This window comes from Fusarium sambucinum, chromosome IV (genome assembly GCF_050947815.1).
Source record: "Fusarium sambucinum isolate potato_lamoka chromosome IV, whole genome shotgun sequence".
Classification (NCBI taxonomy): Eukaryota; Fungi; Ascomycota; class Sordariomycetes; order Hypocreales; family Nectriaceae; genus Fusarium; species Fusarium sambucinum.
The window spans coordinates 8,177,045-8,196,793 of NC_139291.1; the positions used below are offsets into that span (position 1 = coordinate 8,177,045).

Below are 19,749 nucleotides of genomic sequence, written 5' to 3' on the forward strand. Positions count from 1 at the left end.
AATAAAAACGAGAATCCTCGGTACTTTGTCGAAATTAATAGTAGCGTCGATATTCCAAGGCTACCCCGCATCGGACATGTCTCGGCTTGAACAACAGCGGACACAGAATTAGCTTCCGAGAACGCGCGCGTTGTTATGCGTAATCTGCTGTTTTTCGCAGAAAGAGCACCACTAAGATCACATAAATGCGGGTTACTGACACCAAACGGATTCTCAACATCCAGCATGTTAGAGAGGGACATATGAGCCTTGGATTTCTCTATCCAACTTAAGAAGCGGGGAGCTCTTTCCTCCAGCCGTGCAGCCTTGCACGTGATCAGGATATCCACTAATCACATACCTGCATCTGCTCATAGAAGTTCCTGTCTGGTCTGTCCCACCGTGTGCATAATAACTGCAGTTTTGCCATCGATCTTTGTGAAATCATTTCATAGCAGGTGATAGTTTAGTTGCTCAATAACACATGATGAACATCAAGGGTAATACGAGGAGGCATCTAAATGGTGAGCTTGACTGGTGAGACATCTCAAACCCTAAACCTAGGGCATGTGAAATCGTTGAGTATTATCGTGATACTAAAATTCACATGTAACTTACTACTGCACGACTGAGATCAACTGAGACGATCTGTGAATAGATCGACATGATCAATCCAAAAGTCTCGACCTGGGAAGGGGAAGAAAATATATATCTTCCTGATTCCATTAAGAGACCCGGCAATCCAGAACTTACATCTAACTATGACATGCAAACCAATGCAGGATCGTCAAGTAGATTGAGTTCAGGGCAGCTCACTTGAAGTGCCACTCCTGACTTTGAGAGTTATATACATCGTCCCGACCCTTTGGGATCCGTGTTCACCTCTTCAATGTTGTCTGAGTTGTTATAATCCCCCACAGACTCTCATAACAGCAACGATATAATAAGTTGATTATACACGTCGTCTTGATGTGGCTCATTCTATTCTTGCAGGTGACGTAAAGACTTTAGGAGAGCATTGTTAACCAAAAAGCAAGTAGGATAATTAAGATGAGAAGATACAGCTGATAACTACATCTACGCAAGGAAATCCACTATAAATTAACATACTAACATATGCGTCAAATGGAAAAGTAAGAACACTAGCTCCCGAGATCGAAACGTTGTTTCTAAACATCAACCATATCCTCATCCTCTTCGATTTCCGGTCCATCATTCGAATTTTCTCTTTCTCTTTCAAGCGTTGTCAACCCTTGAGAATACTCCTCTAATTCTTGAACATTGAAATCTAGGATGCTAAAGTCTCCGTCCACATTTCCTATAACAACCTTGCCTTCGCTGAAAGCAAAGCAGTGCTGTAGATAAAGGCACGGGAGGTAAACAATGCGTCTCGTAAAGCCGTCTCTATCTGTGTATTGGAGCCAGTCACCGAACAAAGACATTGTTTGCTTGGCCCGATCCCAACTTACTCGCTTGGATTCCCCAGTTCGAGTATTGATAGCTAATGTTTCGGAACCTCTGCATATGCTGATTTCCATATCACCACCTGCCAATCTTAATGGAAACAAAAGTTCCGATCTATATCTGAAATTTGAAAGAAAACTCCAAACTGGATCGATTTCCAAAGGATCGAATGCCACTGAAAGCGGTTGGGTGGTGCATATCGATGTTGGCCTCGAATCCCTGTGAATTCTCCAAAGTTTGACGCAATTGTTAATGAGCACAGCAAGCATCGTTCCATCGGACGAGAACACCATGGCCTCGGCAACCGAACCTCCACTTTCGGGCACATCAAAAAGCCGTATCATAGTTTGAAGATTCCAAATTAGTAAAGGGCAGTTGGTGGATGAAGTCGCTAGTGTCATTTGATCTGGAGAAAGAGCCATTGCCTTGATAAGACTGGACCTGTTAACAAGACTGGGTCCGTCAATGCTGTCATTGGAGTGGCTTTCGCTACGCGTGAATTTGCGTTGACTGGAGAAGTCCCAGATACGTGCCTTAAAGTCATCAATGATCAAAAGCTCATAACTTTCTGGTAGGAAGCTGATATAGTTAAACATAATCCAAGGCGTCGTGATAGGCACCACGTGACAAACATTATTGTTGTAGTCCCAGACGATGAACTCCCCACTCATAGCAACAAGAAGTTGAAAACCTCGGGGAGTGAAGCAAATGTTTGCTCCGTATTCAGGTAACTCCAGTGTTCTTTGATAGGATCTTGACTTCACGTCCCACAAGTGAAGTTTGTCGTCGTCAGACAATCCTGCTACAGTCGCCCCGTCTGGTGACACGACTATATCACGGACCCTGGATACGGGGAATTGATCGTATCGCAACTCGCCAAAGCGTCTTCCGTATTCTAGATTCCAAAGGATGAGGTTTCCATGATGTCCTTCAAGGCTAGTTGATGATGGTGCGGCGGCGAATAGTCCGTTTGTCGAAATGGCAGTCTTTTTGAGTAATGGACATTCCTCAAGCGTAAATTGATGTTGTCCATCGCCTGTTTCAACATTCCATATGTTCACTCGTCCTTCTGAAGAGATTGAGTAGAAGTTTCGGCAATCCTGGTGAAAGGCAAGAGCAACCACATAATCATCAAGAGAATAACACCTTATGAGTATACCCTGTTCAAGGTCGTATAACCGTATTTTGCCATAGCTAGTTTGTATCAAGGCCTTGTTGGTAAGTGAGATGGCACATAATGTCTCGTAATCGTAATCATTAGGGGTTGCTTTATCTCTGCCGGTTATAGATATCGTTTTCGACAACCTAGGAACCCATTTTGTTGGATCGCCTATGATGCTACGGACGAATGGAGCCCGGATATTGCAAAAATATTGCTTCATCTCATATTTTGGCGTATAGAACATCGAAGCCGAGAGGCAAGTTTGTAACGAGAATGTATCTAAAACAACCTCTTGTCTCCCAAGAAAACGCCAGGCTTCCATCAACAGGGCTGAAACGCGATCTCTTGACTCTGTATGAGAAGTCTGTATTTCATAGTGATGAGCCTCCAGTTGGTTGCATTTGTTATATTGAAACAAAACATACCGTGGTGTTTTTGAGAAGTAATGAAATATAGTCACTTGCTTTGTAAAGTGCCATCATCACTGCCATAGTCTCGATCCATGGAAATATAGCTTTTTTAAGATAGACTTCCATCTTCCCGCAGGTTTCATCATCAAACATTTTGCTTTCCAGCCAATGGCTAGCCCATTCGATACAGGCGTACTCGATGTAGTCATCGAGATGCGTCGATAGGTCGAGGGCCTCATCGCTTTCAAACTCGGCGTCGAAGTTGCGAAGCTTGGTAACGTTTTGGAAAAGACTAAAGGGTGGGTATGGAGGCTCACCCCGGCTTAGTCGTTTAATACATTCTTCCGCCAGAGTTAATTGACCTTTGTATAGGCCTAAAAGAAGTTGGCCATCTTCGGGCTGATCCTTTGAGAGAAGAAAGTCCCTAAAGGATTCATGAAGTATCATTATCGGCTGTTCGTTATCTCGTGAGACCTGAAGTACTGCGTGAAGATTTGCCAGCCAATGTTCGATGGAACATAGGTCAATGCAAAGAAGCGAGGAAAGCGTTGTCGCTGACAGTGGCCATCTAGCACAAGCAATCGATGCCAAGAACTTTCGGAGGTCTTCTTTGTCGTCGTCATCGTCAGCGTTGTCAAGTAGGCCATCCTTGAGAATTGGTGTGTATAGTCCACCAAGTTGAGACTGCTGGGTTTCGCATTGCGTGATCCAGTTTCCAAACCTTTTGACTGTGTTTAATGTTCGCTTCTCATTATGGATATATCTGAGTAGTGTTGAGGCGTAGATGAAAAGCGGTGTTGGGGTCGTGGCACGTTCTACCACAAAGCTGATATCATCGTTCTGTGGCCATTCTCCTTCGATACGCTTCGCATCCTTGATTTTCGCGAAGCTGGAGGTCAGATATGCCCTGATATCCTCCTTGGTCTCGGCAATCGACTCTTGATGCAACGAGATGGGATGGTGAGGGATACTTTGGAAGATCTCCCGGATATAGTGAGCTTCTCGGCTGGTGAAAATGAAACGAACCCAACCTCCCGCTGGTCCCTTCATTGTTGACACCTGCTGGATTACCTGTGAAATGTTCGTAGCTTCATCACACTCGTCAATGGCGTCGATCACGATGACTCTTGGCTTTCCTCTATTGAGACTGAGTGCTGAGAGAGGGTTGTGAATGAGCACGTTGAATTGGATGTCAAGACCTCTCTGGTGTGCATCTTCATCATTCGTATGAGACCTTTCCAGAGAATTCCGAAGGGAGGCTTGGAATCTCGGAATGTTCATGGCAAGCTGATTTGAAATGGTGGGTAAAAGCCGAGCTGTTCCGTTACGATGGCTATCTTCGGCTCCACGCCTGAAGAAGTAGGTCGCTGCCAATATACCGCGAGATTCGCAACGCTCTGCAATAGTTCGAGCCAAAGTTGACTTGCCGGTGCCAGCGGGGGCACCGATCCACATGGTCGTTTCCTGGGGCTGGGCGTCGTCAATCCAAGTTTCGACTTTCTCGATGATGCTGGCTCTAGTGTGTTCGTGACATCTGGGGGCCTCTCGCACTTCTTTGTTGTCAAAGCGCGCTGTTGGAACCTCCGAAAGGGATATTCCAGGCGCGTTTGCTTCTTTGATAGCTTCCCTAATTTCCCGGGTTAGTCTGGTTTTTATATACTGAGTGACATCGACTTACTGGACAATGCTTTTCATCTGCGACCAAATCATGTCCTTTGATGTTGGTTGGTTCCGAAAGCCATCGATCAACAACAAAACATCTTGTCTCTTGATCGTTTTCGAGGATGTGTCGCCGCTTAGAAACGAGAGGGGTACGTTGGGCGTGAAGGCTGTGTTCTTGGATATGTGCTCCATCAAGTCTGTTGAAATTTCCTCTTCTTCAATATCCTCAGATGCAGAAACTGTCTTTTTAATGGTACTGATGAGGTTGGGGTCTTGAGAATCTTGAAAATAGAGAAGACACATAGAATAACACAGAGACATAGCATGGGCCATGTCAATTACCATCTCATCCTTTCTGGAGAGGTTTTCCTGAGTGCCTTTGTAGAGTAGAGGGTGTGCCAGCCTGTTATACAGACGTTCCGAGAGACACGTGACCTGGATTTCGAACATGACATTCGCATATGGTGCAAGATGGTTCGCAGTCTCTGGCTTCACAGAGATGTGGTGGTTGCAGCAATAATAAGCACCAAACCATGGGGTCCAATTCTGTCCAACAACTCGATCTGCATGGAAGGGTATGGGGTCCTTGTCTTGGCTGAAGGAACTCTTGATCCAGTTGTTGACGTCGTCCAGGTGGGGTGTGAAGTCCACAATGATTCGGATGCCTACGAGGTCATGTACATCCGTTCTGATATCTTCAAGGCTGCTGTATGGTTGCTCGCCATTCTTGATCCGAGCGGCTTCACGACGTTCGATAGACTTCTTGATTGATCCAGGTGACTTGACTCGGCTTTCAAAGTCAGCAGGCACGTTAACCTCAGCTTTGCAATATTCCAATAATTGCACCCGCATTTTGTCGTAATGTCCTTCGACGTCCTTCCAAAACCGCTCAACAAATACGCCTTTCATGTTGTCGCTGTTTTGAACTCCATCAGTCCGTTCTTTGATGTATCCAATGAGGAACCCATCGCGGCTCTCGTGGCTCGTAGCCCACTCTGGTGTCTCAGCCATTGTGTTTCCGTTTGTTGAACAAGTAAATTGGGAGAAAAAGAATAGGTCTGGAAGCGCACAAGATATCGAAAGTGCCACGGATTTGTGTGCGATGATGATTGAAGAGACAAAACAAAGACGAGAAAGTCATATCATGCATGGTAAGCAAACCCCGCTCGGCAATTTGTAGTTTCAACCCACAGCCTGATTTCTGTGTTGGCTGTGTCTTGTCGCAAACGAGGCTACCAATGATATGTCAAGGCCAAGACCTAAGCCTCATTAGGCAACTGTTGGGCAGCCGGCTTCAATAGCGCTTATTTATCGACTACATTCCAATTGTATTTGCGCTCTCCTTCACCATCTTCAAAGATACACATGGTTAATGGTGAATATCGCAACACTGTGACACAATCCGACTTTATTATTTCTTTGAACTACAACAATGACCAATCCGTCATACCCTGAGTTCGTAGAGCACTGTGTGTATCGCAATCCATGCATGTCGGGACTTTCTCAGCACCTCAAGAAGCCAGCAAATAGTCCGAGTCGGATCGTCTTCATCGACTTCCCATCAGATCCTACCAATCAAGCTCCTATGAAACCAACATCAGCAACAGTGCAGCAATGTGTACAATTGACAACTGCTATTCCTGCAAACGTCACTCGGCTTCTATTCATCGAGAACATTACTCCCGCTATCATCAACCAGATTGGGCCGTCCTTAGACATCGATCCATTGTTCTTTGCCGATTATATCATCACCGACTTCAAAGATCTAGAAAAACAACCACCGCCACCGGCGCTCGCGATTCTGCCATCTCTAGTCTCAGAAAAGCCCTATTTACATCTACATTACCAACAGATACTGAGCTTGGGCAGCTCTGAAATGTTCAAAGATAGTTCTTACGCGCTGAAGACTGACTCAAACATTCCTCGAAATGTCCGCCGTCTGGCTCCCTTGTCAGGTAACCAGCTCGCTCTAGCCCGTGCGAGCTGTTCTATTTTCTTCAGGTCCATCGGAAGCTCATCCATTGGTAAGCTCCCAGAATGAAATTGGCCTAAACATGATCTGACAAAGCTAGGTTTGGTCCTCATTGACCGCCCTATAACCTATGTGCTCGAGACATCTGGGTCCAAACAGTATCTCAGGCACCAGGCCAAAGCCCTGTACTCGGGGTTTGAAGACTTTCAGTCGTCGCAGTCCTTCTCGCATTTCAAGAATGGCCAGATCGATCAGGTTTGGGACAAGACGTCGATGCTTGACAGTCTGGTTCACTACTTCTCTACACGACCGTTCCTTGGTCAACCCAGCATTCTTAGTCTCAGCTACTATCCCATCCGAATTGTTCTTTCAGAGTGGAACTTATACATCCACTTGACAAGTCGTTTCTCCAAGTACTATGAGTACTCTCTCCGGAATATGGAAGCCCGACTACATGATGAGGATCTAGTCGACCTTCAACGCTGGCGCCGTCGCTGCAAGCAAAGTCGACATAAGTTGGGCCTTCTTTCAGAGTATGTGAGTCGGTGGGGAGAGCATGAAGGTGATGCACAGAAGTGGATTTCAGTTCAGAAGGATATCCATTATCTACGAGAGCAGTTGCAGGACTATGGTCAGTCCCTTGAACAGATGGTCTCCATAGCCACGTCCATGGTCCAACTTCTCGACTCACGCCGATCCATTATCGAGGCTGTTAGTGTTAGGCGGCTAACCTACATAGCGTTGATTTTCATCCCCCTGGCTTGGGTTGCAAGCCTGTTCAGTATGTCTGAAGAGTTCTTACCTGGCAATGAACACTTCTGGGCTTACTTTGCAGTTGCACTGCCAGTCTTGGGTGTAGTTCTTTTGTTGTCGTCGCTTCGATATAAGAGGCTCATGCAGGTGGTAAGAAGGTACTGGGCTAGGTTTTAGTACACGACATAAGTCGTTACCTATTCAAAGAGGAGATCAGAGATGAATATCAGTCTTTCCCAACAATGTTTTGTTCAAAACGATTCCATTGCTCACCCACTATTGCTGCAAAATTCACAATCTTCGGCCCCGTCCTGTGGTTTACTGGTAAATCAAACAACGATGTGAACTGCACGAAGGCAAATTTTTATATGTTCTGTGTTGGTCACTTGACGCATAAAGACAAGACTCTAAAACCAGATTTCATGTATCAATCCATATACCTGCAAATCTGTCAGCTCACGATGCAATCGAGAGTCTCATTTATGTTGACGATCATTGTCATAGTAATGGAATGGGAAGACCTTTTGACTACACTAAGACTAAGCGAAGTCAGGAATATGGCCAGGTCAACCAGAGGAATCATTGATCCCGGGTTATTCCTCCAGTTGTTAATTTGGTATGACAGCGATACTCTCCATAACGTAGATAACACGAATCGTTTGCCTATCACCATATACAAAGCACTCCAACTATGCCTGGTATGCACCCGTCGCATTTTGAATCAAGTTCAAGACTTCTGTAAGGTTCATTAGTATATGTGTCGTCGTCTAGGCTTCTATTGGTCTCATAACGTTGTTAATCTCGTCTTAGAATGCCACAAGAATTGGTCATAGGGGACACGAGAGACCAGACTATCAGATGCTTTTATAACATTTCAATCAGACTTCCTAGTCACTCAAGTCGCCCAGTTCTCTAAGCATTTTGTCGGTCAGCAACTTGCTCATCTCCTTGATGAAAACACGTAACTCCGCTGGAGGAACAGAAACACGGCTCAACGATGACAGAAGACCACAGACCGATAACGTCACAGATAGTGCTGGCTCGTTTTCACGGGTAGGGAACGAAGTTTGCCTAGAGCGAAAGTTCCGAGCCAGAATAAGCAGGCGACTCGGGGAGATATCCCCAGCAAGCATCGAGAGAACCTGACCCAATCTCTGTGCTCGATAATTGAGAACTGACCGCTAATGATGTTTAGTTATTCGTAGGCGCCCGACGAGTAGTCAGACCATCCACGGGAAGCCAGGCTACAGAGACCAAGCGAGTGACCACAGTGTGTAGAACATCTACATCGAGTGATAGCGGGTGAGTGAAGACCGCAGGCAGGCCATCCATCATGCTCGGTGCGTGTCTGAGTTAATATTGCCTGCCAATAATCTCGTATTATCCTTTTCTAAGGGCAAGCTGTCTGTGATGAGAACGAACGAAGCGCCAGGGAACAAAAACACCAGCAGCGAACCAACATGCTGCAACAAAGACAAAGACCAGACTCCAGGAGTGAAGCACACAGTCCATCTACAACAAACCATGTGGCTGAAAGAATTACATGGTGACTGGCGGTCAATGGTGTTGATTGACATCATGGTTAATTACATCACAAAACAGTAGCAAGTCAATTATAGTAACCGAAACGACTTTATATCATGGGCTAACTGGATGGTAGAAGTGGCAGCCCTCGAGCTTGAAGTAAAGTATCGTCCACCTACAGACGACAAGGGGACCACGTCGTTAAATATATCTACCTGGACAGCCCTGGGTGGCTTTGTGGAAGCTAACCAACAGTGTCATGACTGATTACATGAGCGAAACGACTGGCCTGGACTTAAGAAGCAGTTTATGAAGACTCCGCTACAATTTATTGCAGGCATCGCAATCTAGGTTGGAAGGAGAGAAGCACAGCAACGGGGATAGTGAATTAAGCTATTGCTGAATATTAGGCTCCAAGGTATTAGACATATTAACCACTGGAAGTGTAAGAAATAAGAATAGCAACACTTTATGCTTCTTAGGGTATAATTCCTATACTACTTATTTTTATACCCTCAGACTTCGGAGGCTATTCTTTCTGCTACTAAGTAGACAGGGGACTACTATCAATAGTATTTGTACTGGTTATGGAGCCCAGCCTATGCTCCAACCTCAAATGCTATAATCTCAACGTCTTTATTCCTTTGATAGAGGACAATATTTCGATATGTCGCTTATACTGCTCATAATTGTCGACATGCAATCACCTGCTACTTTACTGTAAAGATATATGCAAGAATAGTTCAAGGACATATCAGTATACTTAGGTACATTCAGGACGCTATTCGGCCATAATAACACACCTCGAGAGTCTTCATAGTTTAGTAATAGCTCATTATCAGGACAAACTCGACAAAGATCGAGCATTTCAGAGAACGGGGACCACCTAAACACGTCCAAGTCGTGAGAGATGACCTATATAATGCTGCTAAGACTAATAAGCCATGACTGATATTATTTCGCGCAGCCTTTGGCCAGGTGCTGATATACCATTACCTATTGTTACAGTCATTTTAGCATTTCTAATATCGATACCACTACTAGAATAGACAGTTCTAGTGAGTAGCAGAAGAATTCACCTTTACGCTGTAGACAATAAAAATAACTAGCCTAAGAAATTTAGCCTAATCATCAAAAAGTAAACTAATAATTTAGCTCCTTATGCTCTGCCGGTTAACCTTTCCGGTACCCTGATTCAGTCCTCCTACCACAGAGTCTGAACGGTGTCGCCTTGGCTAATCTGTCAACAGTACTATAGCATCATACGATTCGTAACTGACGGCGCAGAAGACAAGCGCCTCTTCCAGGATGAAATGGCTTCCTAACATTCGCGTGTGACTTCTTCCAGCTGAGAGTCTAAGGTTCATATCTACTCAATGGTAGGAATACTGACAATAAGGTATTCTTCCTCAGTCATAGAGCAAAACCTCACAACAGGACTGTCATTGTCACCGTAGAGAAACTTATCCCACTTGTTTCCTATATTACTTAGCGCTTCAAAAAAGCCGTCAAACGGGCTATCAATGCAACTCATGGAGAAAATAGTACAGTTATTTCCGACAAGTATCAACCACACCCTTCAACGCCAGGAGCGACTGTGGCTAAGTTCAAGACCAGGTCTAGCATGAACACAAGCAATGTAGTTGGTTACCTCCTCGATCACATTTCACATTGAATCTACGTGCAACCAGGCCTTCTGAAGCTACTTGAGTTATAACCTAAGGCCTTAAAGAATATGAACTAATCCCAGATGAAACTGATTACTACTATTATGGTCTGTAGATGAGTTGTAAAATGAATAACAAGGGCACTAAACATTGACAGAGAATGAGGGCAGGATTGCAAATGTACGAAGCTCTACCAAGAGTGTGTTAGCTAACTTTCGTCCCGTATAACTGACATCAGTCTAGCTCCTTAGTCACACTGAGAAGATTGCTAAAAAACTAATAACTACTAGAGAAAGTAGCCAAAATACCCGACTTTTATGCTGACTTGTGGTGTCCGTCTCAGGTCTATCCAGTGAAGGGATATTCTTCGGGTTGAGAATACTGTCGGTGGAAGACGGAACAGGGTCCGGGGATATATCGACACCACCGAATTCAAGAGGAGTGTAGGCCTTCCACCGACTATCTTTGAACTGAAACTTGACAGTCGGGCGTTTGGGTAGTACGGGCAGAATGTTCAGCTGCGAGCGATCCTTTTGTAAGGAGATGATCACAACATATTCAGGTCTATGTTTGAAACATCCCTTCACTTTCGCCATAACCTTTGAGCTTGGTCCAAGGACTCCAGGAAAATACCATCGACGCAGCAGTGACTGGAGATGATACTTAAAACCCGCGGTAAAATGTAGTTCCCATATTATGAAGAACCATGAATTAGGTAGGCCGCTTCGGTAGACTTCATTATTCATAAAGCAACACTCTCCGATTACATACCAATTTGTACCAATGTGGAACAAAGGAGTCAGCGCTCCAAGGGAGTTATAGATTGGTAGGTGGAGATGTAAGCCCTTTTGGAATAAGACTTTCATGATTGCGAGATGACGAGGATCTTCGATGTCGTATCCTAAGCGGCTTCTAAGTTTCCAGATCTCCGAGTCCTCACTCCTCTTGAGATAGTCCAGATGGCCAACAATGGTAGCATATAAGACGTTTGGGAAGAAACCATGGTGATGTTGATTAACGTCGACACCTTGTTGATTGAGTAAAAGCTGACATTCCTGCCACCTTCCATGGAACGCAGCTGCAACTAATGCACTTCCAAAACCGACGTCCGTGCTGAGAGCTGGATCTGCTCCAAATTCGAGAAGACATTGCACCTCATTTATCGTACATCTTACTGCTGCAATAGATAGAAGTGTAGGGAGCACAGAAGTAGAAAAGGTCTGATTTATGTCAGCCCCTTTATCTACAGCCCACCGAAGAAAGCGTTTTGGGTGACGCAGCGGAAATATAAACCTTGAAAACCAATCTCTAGGCTTTGAAAAATGAAGAAATGATAGCAAAAGAATTTCTTTGCCATGGCCGGCGTTAAGGTCTGTACCGGCCTGTATGAATTTCTCAAGCTTGTTCATGAGGGTTGTAGGGTCACGAGCATTGGTGACCGCTTCTCGATCTTTTTGATAGCTGAGGTCTATATCCGACCCCAAATCTAGCAATAGTTGCACGGTTGACGTGGTTGACACTCTTGGCTCCCTCAACCTTTCGTAACGATGTAACGCATATGTCAGTGCTGTCCGTCCTTTCACCCGCATATTGACATCGGCACCCAGCTCAACCGACAGGGGAATCAAGTTTTCCTTTCTGTTGCGAGCAGCAAAGAATGCAAGGTTTGTGGTATCACATAACTCTGTAGTGGCATCAAGTAACATGCGCACGATCTCCTCAGTTGAGAACTGCATGGCAAACTCCAGAGCGCTTCCATGTCGAGTTCGTAAAGCCACACTCGCTCCTCTGTCAAGCAGCTTTCGCAAAACAGTCTTTCTGTTCTTATCACTTGACCATCTCAAAGCACTCTTTAGTGGTGTATCAATCTTATGCCACGAGTATTCATGCGACAACCATGCGGGGGCTGAGTTCAGATCCACATCGTTTACATCTAAACCTGCCGCGAAAAGTGCATCCAGAGCCGACATATAGTTTGCCTTGATGGCAAGTTTCCATGGGCGGAGCTGGCGAGAGTCAACTTTGACATCTTGGGCCAAAAGAAATTTCCAGATACGTTTATGTCGGAAGACAATGGCCATTGAAAGCAATGAGGGACCTTGATCAGAATCAGCGCTTGACGTCGACCTCCGTTCTTTCCACAAGGGTTTGAGCAAATAGAAAAGTCCAAATATAGCTGCAATTTCCAAAATCGAGGATCTTGAGCGAACGGATAGTACGCAACGCGACGTGTAGCATTTTTGATTTAGAGACCTTCGCTTCAACAAATCCTGACAGGAGTTCTTCCACGACCGAAAAACATGACTTTCCATTTCTACCGACCCAAAGAATGCTCTAAGCAGAGAAGCTAACTGCTTATTTTTACTGGATGACGAATCAGCCTGGCCAGCGTGATGAAGAACCTCGCAGAGAACATAGTCGTTCAAGTTATGGTCCCACATATGAGGGATTCCTTGTTCAATCTCAAGTGCAATATGCTGAATGTTGAATCCACGGCGCGCAGTCTTTTGTGGGTTCTTAGCTTCGGATATGCGGGGCTCGAGAAGCATTCTTAGACAAGTAGTGGCAGCATGACGGTGAGCCTCGACCATGCCGTAATGGTGTTTCTCAACGTACTCTCGTGCTGACAAGTGGCAAAAGCGCCAAACTTCAAACTCTTCATCGTATATGAGCAAGTTACCGCCGATACCCAGAATGTCGTCGTTCGTCAGCTGTTCGATGGGTGTTAGATCATAAGCATCTGGATCGATTTGCAATAACCTGGATAGTTCGGCAGTTCCGAGAGGCTCAAAGGCGCAGAGAACCCATTTAATCGCTTGTCTCGCCTGTTGCTCTTCATGGGGCGTTCTTTGTCCTATTTGATCCCATATAGCATCATAGGCTGCTCTGAGGCCTTTGGGCGCATTCGACAGATGGGCTTTGATGATTGATTGGTTCCAAACAGTAGATTGACAAAGCTGCTTTACTTGCAATGCTGCCCATTGGAACATGCCCTGGCTTTTATCATGGAATACTGTTTCAATATGTTGCTGAAGATCTGAACTCAGGCTATTCCACCGTGGGTCTTGGGACAGTTCATCGCGAACAAATGAATTGATGTCGGCTTCGTTGTCAGTGGCCTGTATCTCAATGATAGGCTTGTCTTGAAAGTGGCGTCGAATGTCATCGTCAGTCCGACTCGATATGAAGACACGAGTCCCTCTGTTTCGAAGACAAGAAACAGCCTTCATAAGCTCTGCTCGACTATCCCTCTCACACTCGTCTAAAGCATCCAGAATGATAGTGGTTCTCGAGTAGTCACCGATGAGTGACTCGATCAGGGTTTGACAAGTTGATATGTCAAGAGCCATACCGCTAGTTTGAAGACGGTCAGGAAGCCCTCTCAGGGCTTGGTGAATCTTTCCGCTTTCCGTTTGCTTCACTGGAGTGGAAAGCTGTCTCAAGATGCTGCAGAGGATGTCTTGAGGGTTTCTCCTGTTCATCTCATCACGCTTACAGTAAAAGTAGGCTACCGCCTCGTCAAGTCGGGCGTTCTCGCAACAATAATCGACAACCTTAGAGACCAAGAATGTCTTTCCCGCTCCAGCTACAGTCTGTTAGAATGTAATCATAAATGGCGAATGTTCACTTACGATTCCCATATAATACCATTAGAGCTGCATCATCGCCCTCCCACTCAAGGAACTTCTTCTTCCTCAGAATCCATTCACAAGTACCCGCGGTCCTCTTTCGTTTAACTTCCTCGTGGTGGCTTCGGAACAGAATACCAGAGATCTTTTGAAGAGTCCTTAGGCGATCCTGCTCACTCATGTGGACCAGTGCGTCCAAGACGCGATCTTCGAGATGTTCGATAGAGAGTTTGACCTCATCCAGCAAAGTCAAGTACTTGTGGGATGAGTTGTAAGCCAGAATCCTCCCACAATCTTGACCACAGTTCAAGACCTGTTGATGTTGCGCTTTCAATTCGTTAAGGATACCAACGGGCTCGGATGAATTGAATAGTGCCACAAACTTGCGCATCCCCTTCTTGAGCATGAATGACGAGTAGGAAGACTCAAGTGCGGCCAAAAGTGACGAATAAAGCTTGACTAGTTCTTCACTCAAATTGTTGACGCATTGCTGCCCTAGACATGACGCATCTTGACTGTCTTCGAGATGCTTCTTGTTGTTTATATAGACGACTTCTAGAACGTGTCCCGAAATGATGAAATGAGGGACTGACGACACAAGTTGGATGACGCTTTCTGTGTACTCGGTATCTGCCACTATGGCCTGCAAATGAAATTAGATCCTCATAATACAAGCAATGAAGCCTCATACCTGCAAGACAAAGCGAAAAGCCGCCCACGGCAGAGCCGCGTGGACAGGGTCGAAAGACGATGCCACATCGCCAATAGCCTTGAACTTGTTGAGCCAGAGAACCATACGGTCGAAATACTTTCTGAAGTCCCATCGATGGCTCTTCGTCTCTACGACAAATAGACGGCGCGCCTTCTCGAACTCCGTCTTCTTTTGTTCCGTTTCGCTGATGAGCCAATCAATCTGCTCTGTTGCTGTCAAGCCAGGTTTTGCATCATGTTCAACACTCTCAAGCCACTTCTTGACATTTTCTGGAAGACCTTCGCGGGATTTCACCCAAAGGCTTGTAGTTTCGCTCATTGTGACTGTTGTGTGTTCAAAGCTGATGTGGTAAGCAAAGCGGGGAAGACAAGAGATCAGAGGCCTCACGTTCGGTCTGCAGTCAGCCTTGCAGCAGAGCCGGGGAAGTAAGCCAATCACAAGTGTAATATGGCCAAGGGGGTTGAAAATACCTGCCAGGCAAAGAGTTGCGACCAGAATTAAAATGTCTTTTTGATACTATCTACTGGGTGGCACGAAGAAGGGCCTTTTAAGTCTTCGGGGATAAAAATAAGAAGTCTAAGGACTATAGCCTAAGGAGCATAAAGTAACCTGCTAATTTCGTCTCTTGTGTTTCCAGCGGCCAACGTTTGTGGTACCCTGATGGCTCCTGGAGGCACACAGGATTGTTATTTAGTACATATCAGTCCATGTCTGCCATGGCCTACTCACTAACAGGTCAATAATCTTGGTAACCCGTTTAGTTCCTTCGCGAGATGTCTGAGAAATAACAAGCTACCCATATTAAAAGCAGTTCTACGTGCATGACGTCGGGAAAAAGTATAGCCGCCGGCGGAGAGGAACCACCAGACCTATATTGTTACTACTTCCGTGATCGTGTTAACACTCTTGAGCAGTATTGACTGTTGACTGACAACGGAGTCTGAGCGTGTTATGGGCGAGGACATCGGTACGGGATGTCGCAATAGTAAAAGAGACAAAACCAGTACGAGGGTTTGAACGCCTTGGACTATCGTTATAGCACTATTTGTATTGATAACTTCATCCTCTTTTGCCAAGACGGCTGTGACCACAGGTGCTGATACTGAAGTCGAGACTGCCATCTCGATAGTGACCGGTAGGAAGGGAGCCAGAATCGCCACTGACTCGTCATAGTACTGACTTGTTATAAACACACAAACAACGACTAGAACACACTTCACTACAACATTCACCACACCCACGACTATGACTGTTACGAGCTACTCTACCAGCACAGTCAAAACTCCCGACAACTTCAAATATCTCATAATTTCTGGCTAATATGTCCACTAGCTCAAATTCAGAGATTTAAAGTAGCTTTCACCTCGTGCCGCCTGTTCTCAGTACCCTCAGCGGCTAGACTGCACCAGGACTGTTCCTTCAACCACGGTCAAAACTGTCAGTAGTACAGTCCAGGGTATGCGTGCGACCTTGCAACCTAAGACGAAGACAAAGATTGTTGTGAATAGAGATCGTCACTCCGACAGACTATCCTCTAAAGGTGACACAGACCAATGTTGTGATGGTCTCACCCGCAGTTACTGTACATGATACTGTTACACGGCAAACTATTACTACCGAGAGAGGTAAGCTTTACTACTATCAACCATAAATACAAGCATCATAAAATAACATCACGTAGTCACGATCCGAAGCATAATTCCAGCCACTCCCTGCTAAGAAGCTTGTGGCTCAGATGCCATCTCAAAGATAGCAAATGTTGGCATTGCCATTGTTCTAAACATACCAATGCAGGTTCCTGCCTACCAGCAGTACTACTTCAGCGGTGACACCTCAACCTCATATCCATGTTGCATCTAATGTATGAAGAACCCTAAGTGCTTCCTCGCCCAAACATATTCTAGAAGTATATCTTGTTATATCTACTTATTAACATCTGCCAACGATACCTGTCCCAATAGCCAGTACCTATGGGCTTCCTACCAGACCACCTCAGGGTCAGTTTTCTACATATTTACTAATGGTCCTTACGTTTACCTGGAATACACAGGTCACCAACTTTGATCCGTAACAGAAACGAAATCACGTTGAGTAGCAACATAGAACTCAGATTCTTACGGCTTCTTACCCTCGAACGGAATTGGGAACTTACCGAGCCAGCAGGTGATGATAATTTAGGAGTGGCGATAGGCAATAAGTTTGCTATTGCTTACGAAACTACGCCACAATCGGACCCTGACTGAGACTTTCATCCATTGACACTCTTCAAGTCACTACTGTCATTCTCGTTACATCGGAATCTTAATGATGTAGAGTAATCATCTTGGAAGTCAAAGTTGCCTAGACCTTCTTCATAGATAGCAATGCCATCTTGAATGAAGAACAGTATTAGATACTCACTAGAACCTTCATTCTCTGTTTTTTCTTTATTGATCAAATATCAGTGACAGAAGCGTAGTTCCCGTCGACTTTGAACAGAGCGGAACGCCAACTGACAGACAAGTCACTTCATGCCATTGCTGCTCCTCGACTTATCATGCGCTCATCCTCACTCTACCATGCTCATACGTCCGCCTGTAACTCTTTCAGTAATTTCGATTGAGTTGACATTCCCAGTGTCTTTTGCGACAGTTATACCTTCATTAGACAAGATGACATGGATGATGTCAACATCTAGAAATCTCTGCAGGATAGCTGGATTATCAGTCAGTTCCTAAAGGATAAAGTTATCGACAATCCATAATAATAACCCAGTTCCAGTTAATCGTTTTATACTATGCCCATTCTAAGCATAATGTTGAGGATCCTGTAGCCATTACTGTCTTATTCCACCCTAGTTTATTACTGTAATTGCTAAAGACTTATTGACAATGAGGGTAATTAAATGCCTCACTGTCTTGTCTCATTTGATCTTGTTGCATCTTATCCACTATCGCTTATCTCTTATCGTCTCTTATCGATTGTATCTTCCCGCCCCTACTGTGCTTATCGATATTGTCGCTATCTTATCATATCTTATCGCCAGCTATCTTATCTCACCACCAACTCTGTCAATTAGACAGCAGCCGTCTATCTGTCCATAAAGCATTTCTACCTATCCAGTCTTGAACAACTCATTATAACTCACTTCATATACTCCAAAAGTGCATTTTGATATCACAAAAGATCAAAAAGCGGTATAAACAACTATAAAATCGTCCTGTCATCCCAAAGAAGCCCAGACCGGAGACGGATAAATTCCTCGTTTCAGACCCCTCCGTGGAAAAACTACCAATTCTGTCTCAGGTTGACCAGCGTCCGCGCCCGACAAGGTAATTGCGGGCATTCAATTCCGAAATAACCGGAACATCCCAGCACGACCCAATTACGACTTGCGCAAAGAGCCGCCCTGTTTCAGCTGTGAATCCCTAATATCGCCTGCAATTTATCGCGTAGAATGTCATAAACCCTTTATATATATCTCTTGGCCTGTCCTTGGCAGCTTGTCTTTTTGTTTCAGTATTCTATTCACTTTCGATTCTTTATTCTTTTTCCGTTCTTCTACATATTCTATTCATCATGCTTCGTCAAATCGCTGTTGCTGCACTTTCTGTGCTTCCTCTCGCTCTCGGCCAGGTCGCCGAGGATTTTGAGAGTGGTTGGGATCAGGTAGCTTGGCCTACTTATGCTCCTGACTGTGATCAGGGTGGAAAGGTTGTTCTTGACAAGACAACTGGTCACAGTGGTACCAACTCTATCAAGGTCACTGGTGGCCCCAATGGTTTCTGTGGACACAAGTTCTTTGGCACCGATGCCATTCCCAGTGGTGACGTCTACGTCAGAGCCTGGATGTAAGATACCTTGGTTGAGATGTTGCGATGTTCACTCACTAATAACTGTACAGGAAGTCTGAGAAGGCCCTCGACGATTCCCACGTTACCTTCATCACCATGCCCGACGCAGCCCAAGGCAAGGGCAAGCACCTCCGCATCGGTGGCCAGAGCAAGATCCTCATGTTCAACCACGAATCCGACGACGCTACCCTCCCCGATCTCTCCCCCGACGGTATCGCCGCCTCCAAGAACATCCCCGCCAACACATGGCAGTGCCTCGAGTACCACCTCTCCCCCGACGGTACCATCGCCACCTGGCTCAACGACAACCCTGTCAAGGGTCTCGTCTACAGGCCCAACAACCCTGCCTCCTACAGCAACGGCTGGAAGAACAGCAACCCCAAGCCCAAGATCCAGGGTGTCTACTTTGGCTGGGAGTCTTACAGTGGCGCTTCCAACACTTTCTGGTACGATGACATTGCTGTCAGCTCTAAGCGTGTTGGATGTGCTGTCAAGAAGTAAGGGCTTTGAAGGAATGAATGTATATAGGATTGGATTAGGACGTTGCCGGGTGCAACACTTCTTTGTATCTATTTTACCAGAGTATTTATCTGCCAAATGCAAAACTCAGTGATGTTTTGACACAGTCCCACAGTGGTGCTTCCCACACTTGATGGTATGATGACATTGCTGTGAGGTCCAAGCGCATTGGATGCATATCTGATCCGTAGCGCGAGTGTAAACGACAGTAAATGAATTATGCGGGGTAGTAATGCTTATCTATCCTAGCTGTAGGAAGCACTCTTGGTTGTATCTCAACAGGCATGTGACCCGGGCTTTGCCGGCAATCAATCTGGTTCGGACCGGACTTGACCGGTTATAGTGCCTCTCACCTCGTACAATGTCACGTTACCCGCATCCGGGTTATCGCTATCATTAGAAGAAACAGAGATACGGGAGTTGTATTGGCCCACTGTAGATCTCGAATGCTCACACGACATGC

General features: G+C 45.4%; 4 protein-coding genes across 4 annotated transcripts; 2 read left to right on the forward strand and 2 right to left on the reverse strand.

Moving 5' to 3' along the window:
• Window positions 1-1,148: 1,148 nt before the first annotated feature.
• FSST1_002632 (uncharacterized protein) lies at window positions 1,149-5,688 on the reverse strand (the record flags this gene model as incomplete). The annotated part of the gene is made up of 3 exons (XM_083228640.1): window positions 1,149-2,969; window positions 3,031-4,642; window positions 4,694-5,688. 3 exons carry the CDS (start codon window positions 5,686-5,688, stop codon window positions 1,149-1,151), a joined length of 4,428 nt encoding a protein of 1,475 aa, XP_083092814.1.
• A 421-nt stretch (window positions 5,689-6,109) lies between these two features.
• On the forward strand, window positions 6,110-7,579 carry FSST1_002633 (uncharacterized protein; the record flags this gene model as incomplete). Its single annotated transcript, XM_083228641.1, has 2 exons — window positions 6,110-6,701; window positions 6,750-7,579. The coding sequence occupies 2 exons, from the start codon at window positions 6,110-6,112 to the stop codon at window positions 7,577-7,579; spliced, it is 1,422 nt and encodes a 473-aa protein (XP_083092815.1).
• A 3,265-nt stretch (window positions 7,580-10,844) lies between these two features.
• FSST1_002634 (uncharacterized protein) lies at window positions 10,845-15,252 on the reverse strand (the record flags this gene model as incomplete). Its single annotated transcript, XM_083228642.1, has 3 exons — window positions 10,845-14,179; window positions 14,226-14,865; window positions 14,914-15,252. The coding sequence occupies 3 exons, from the start codon at window positions 15,250-15,252 to the stop codon at window positions 10,845-10,847; spliced, it is 4,314 nt and encodes a 1,437-aa protein (XP_083092816.1).
• A 3,240-nt stretch (window positions 15,253-18,492) lies between these two features.
• On the forward strand, window positions 18,493-19,268 carry FSST1_002635 (uncharacterized protein; the record flags this gene model as incomplete). The annotated part of the gene is made up of 2 exons (XM_083228643.1): window positions 18,493-18,764; window positions 18,818-19,268. 2 exons carry the CDS (start codon window positions 18,493-18,495, stop codon window positions 19,266-19,268), a joined length of 723 nt encoding a protein of 240 aa, XP_083092817.1.
• Between the last annotated feature and the right edge of the window lie 481 nt (window positions 19,269-19,749).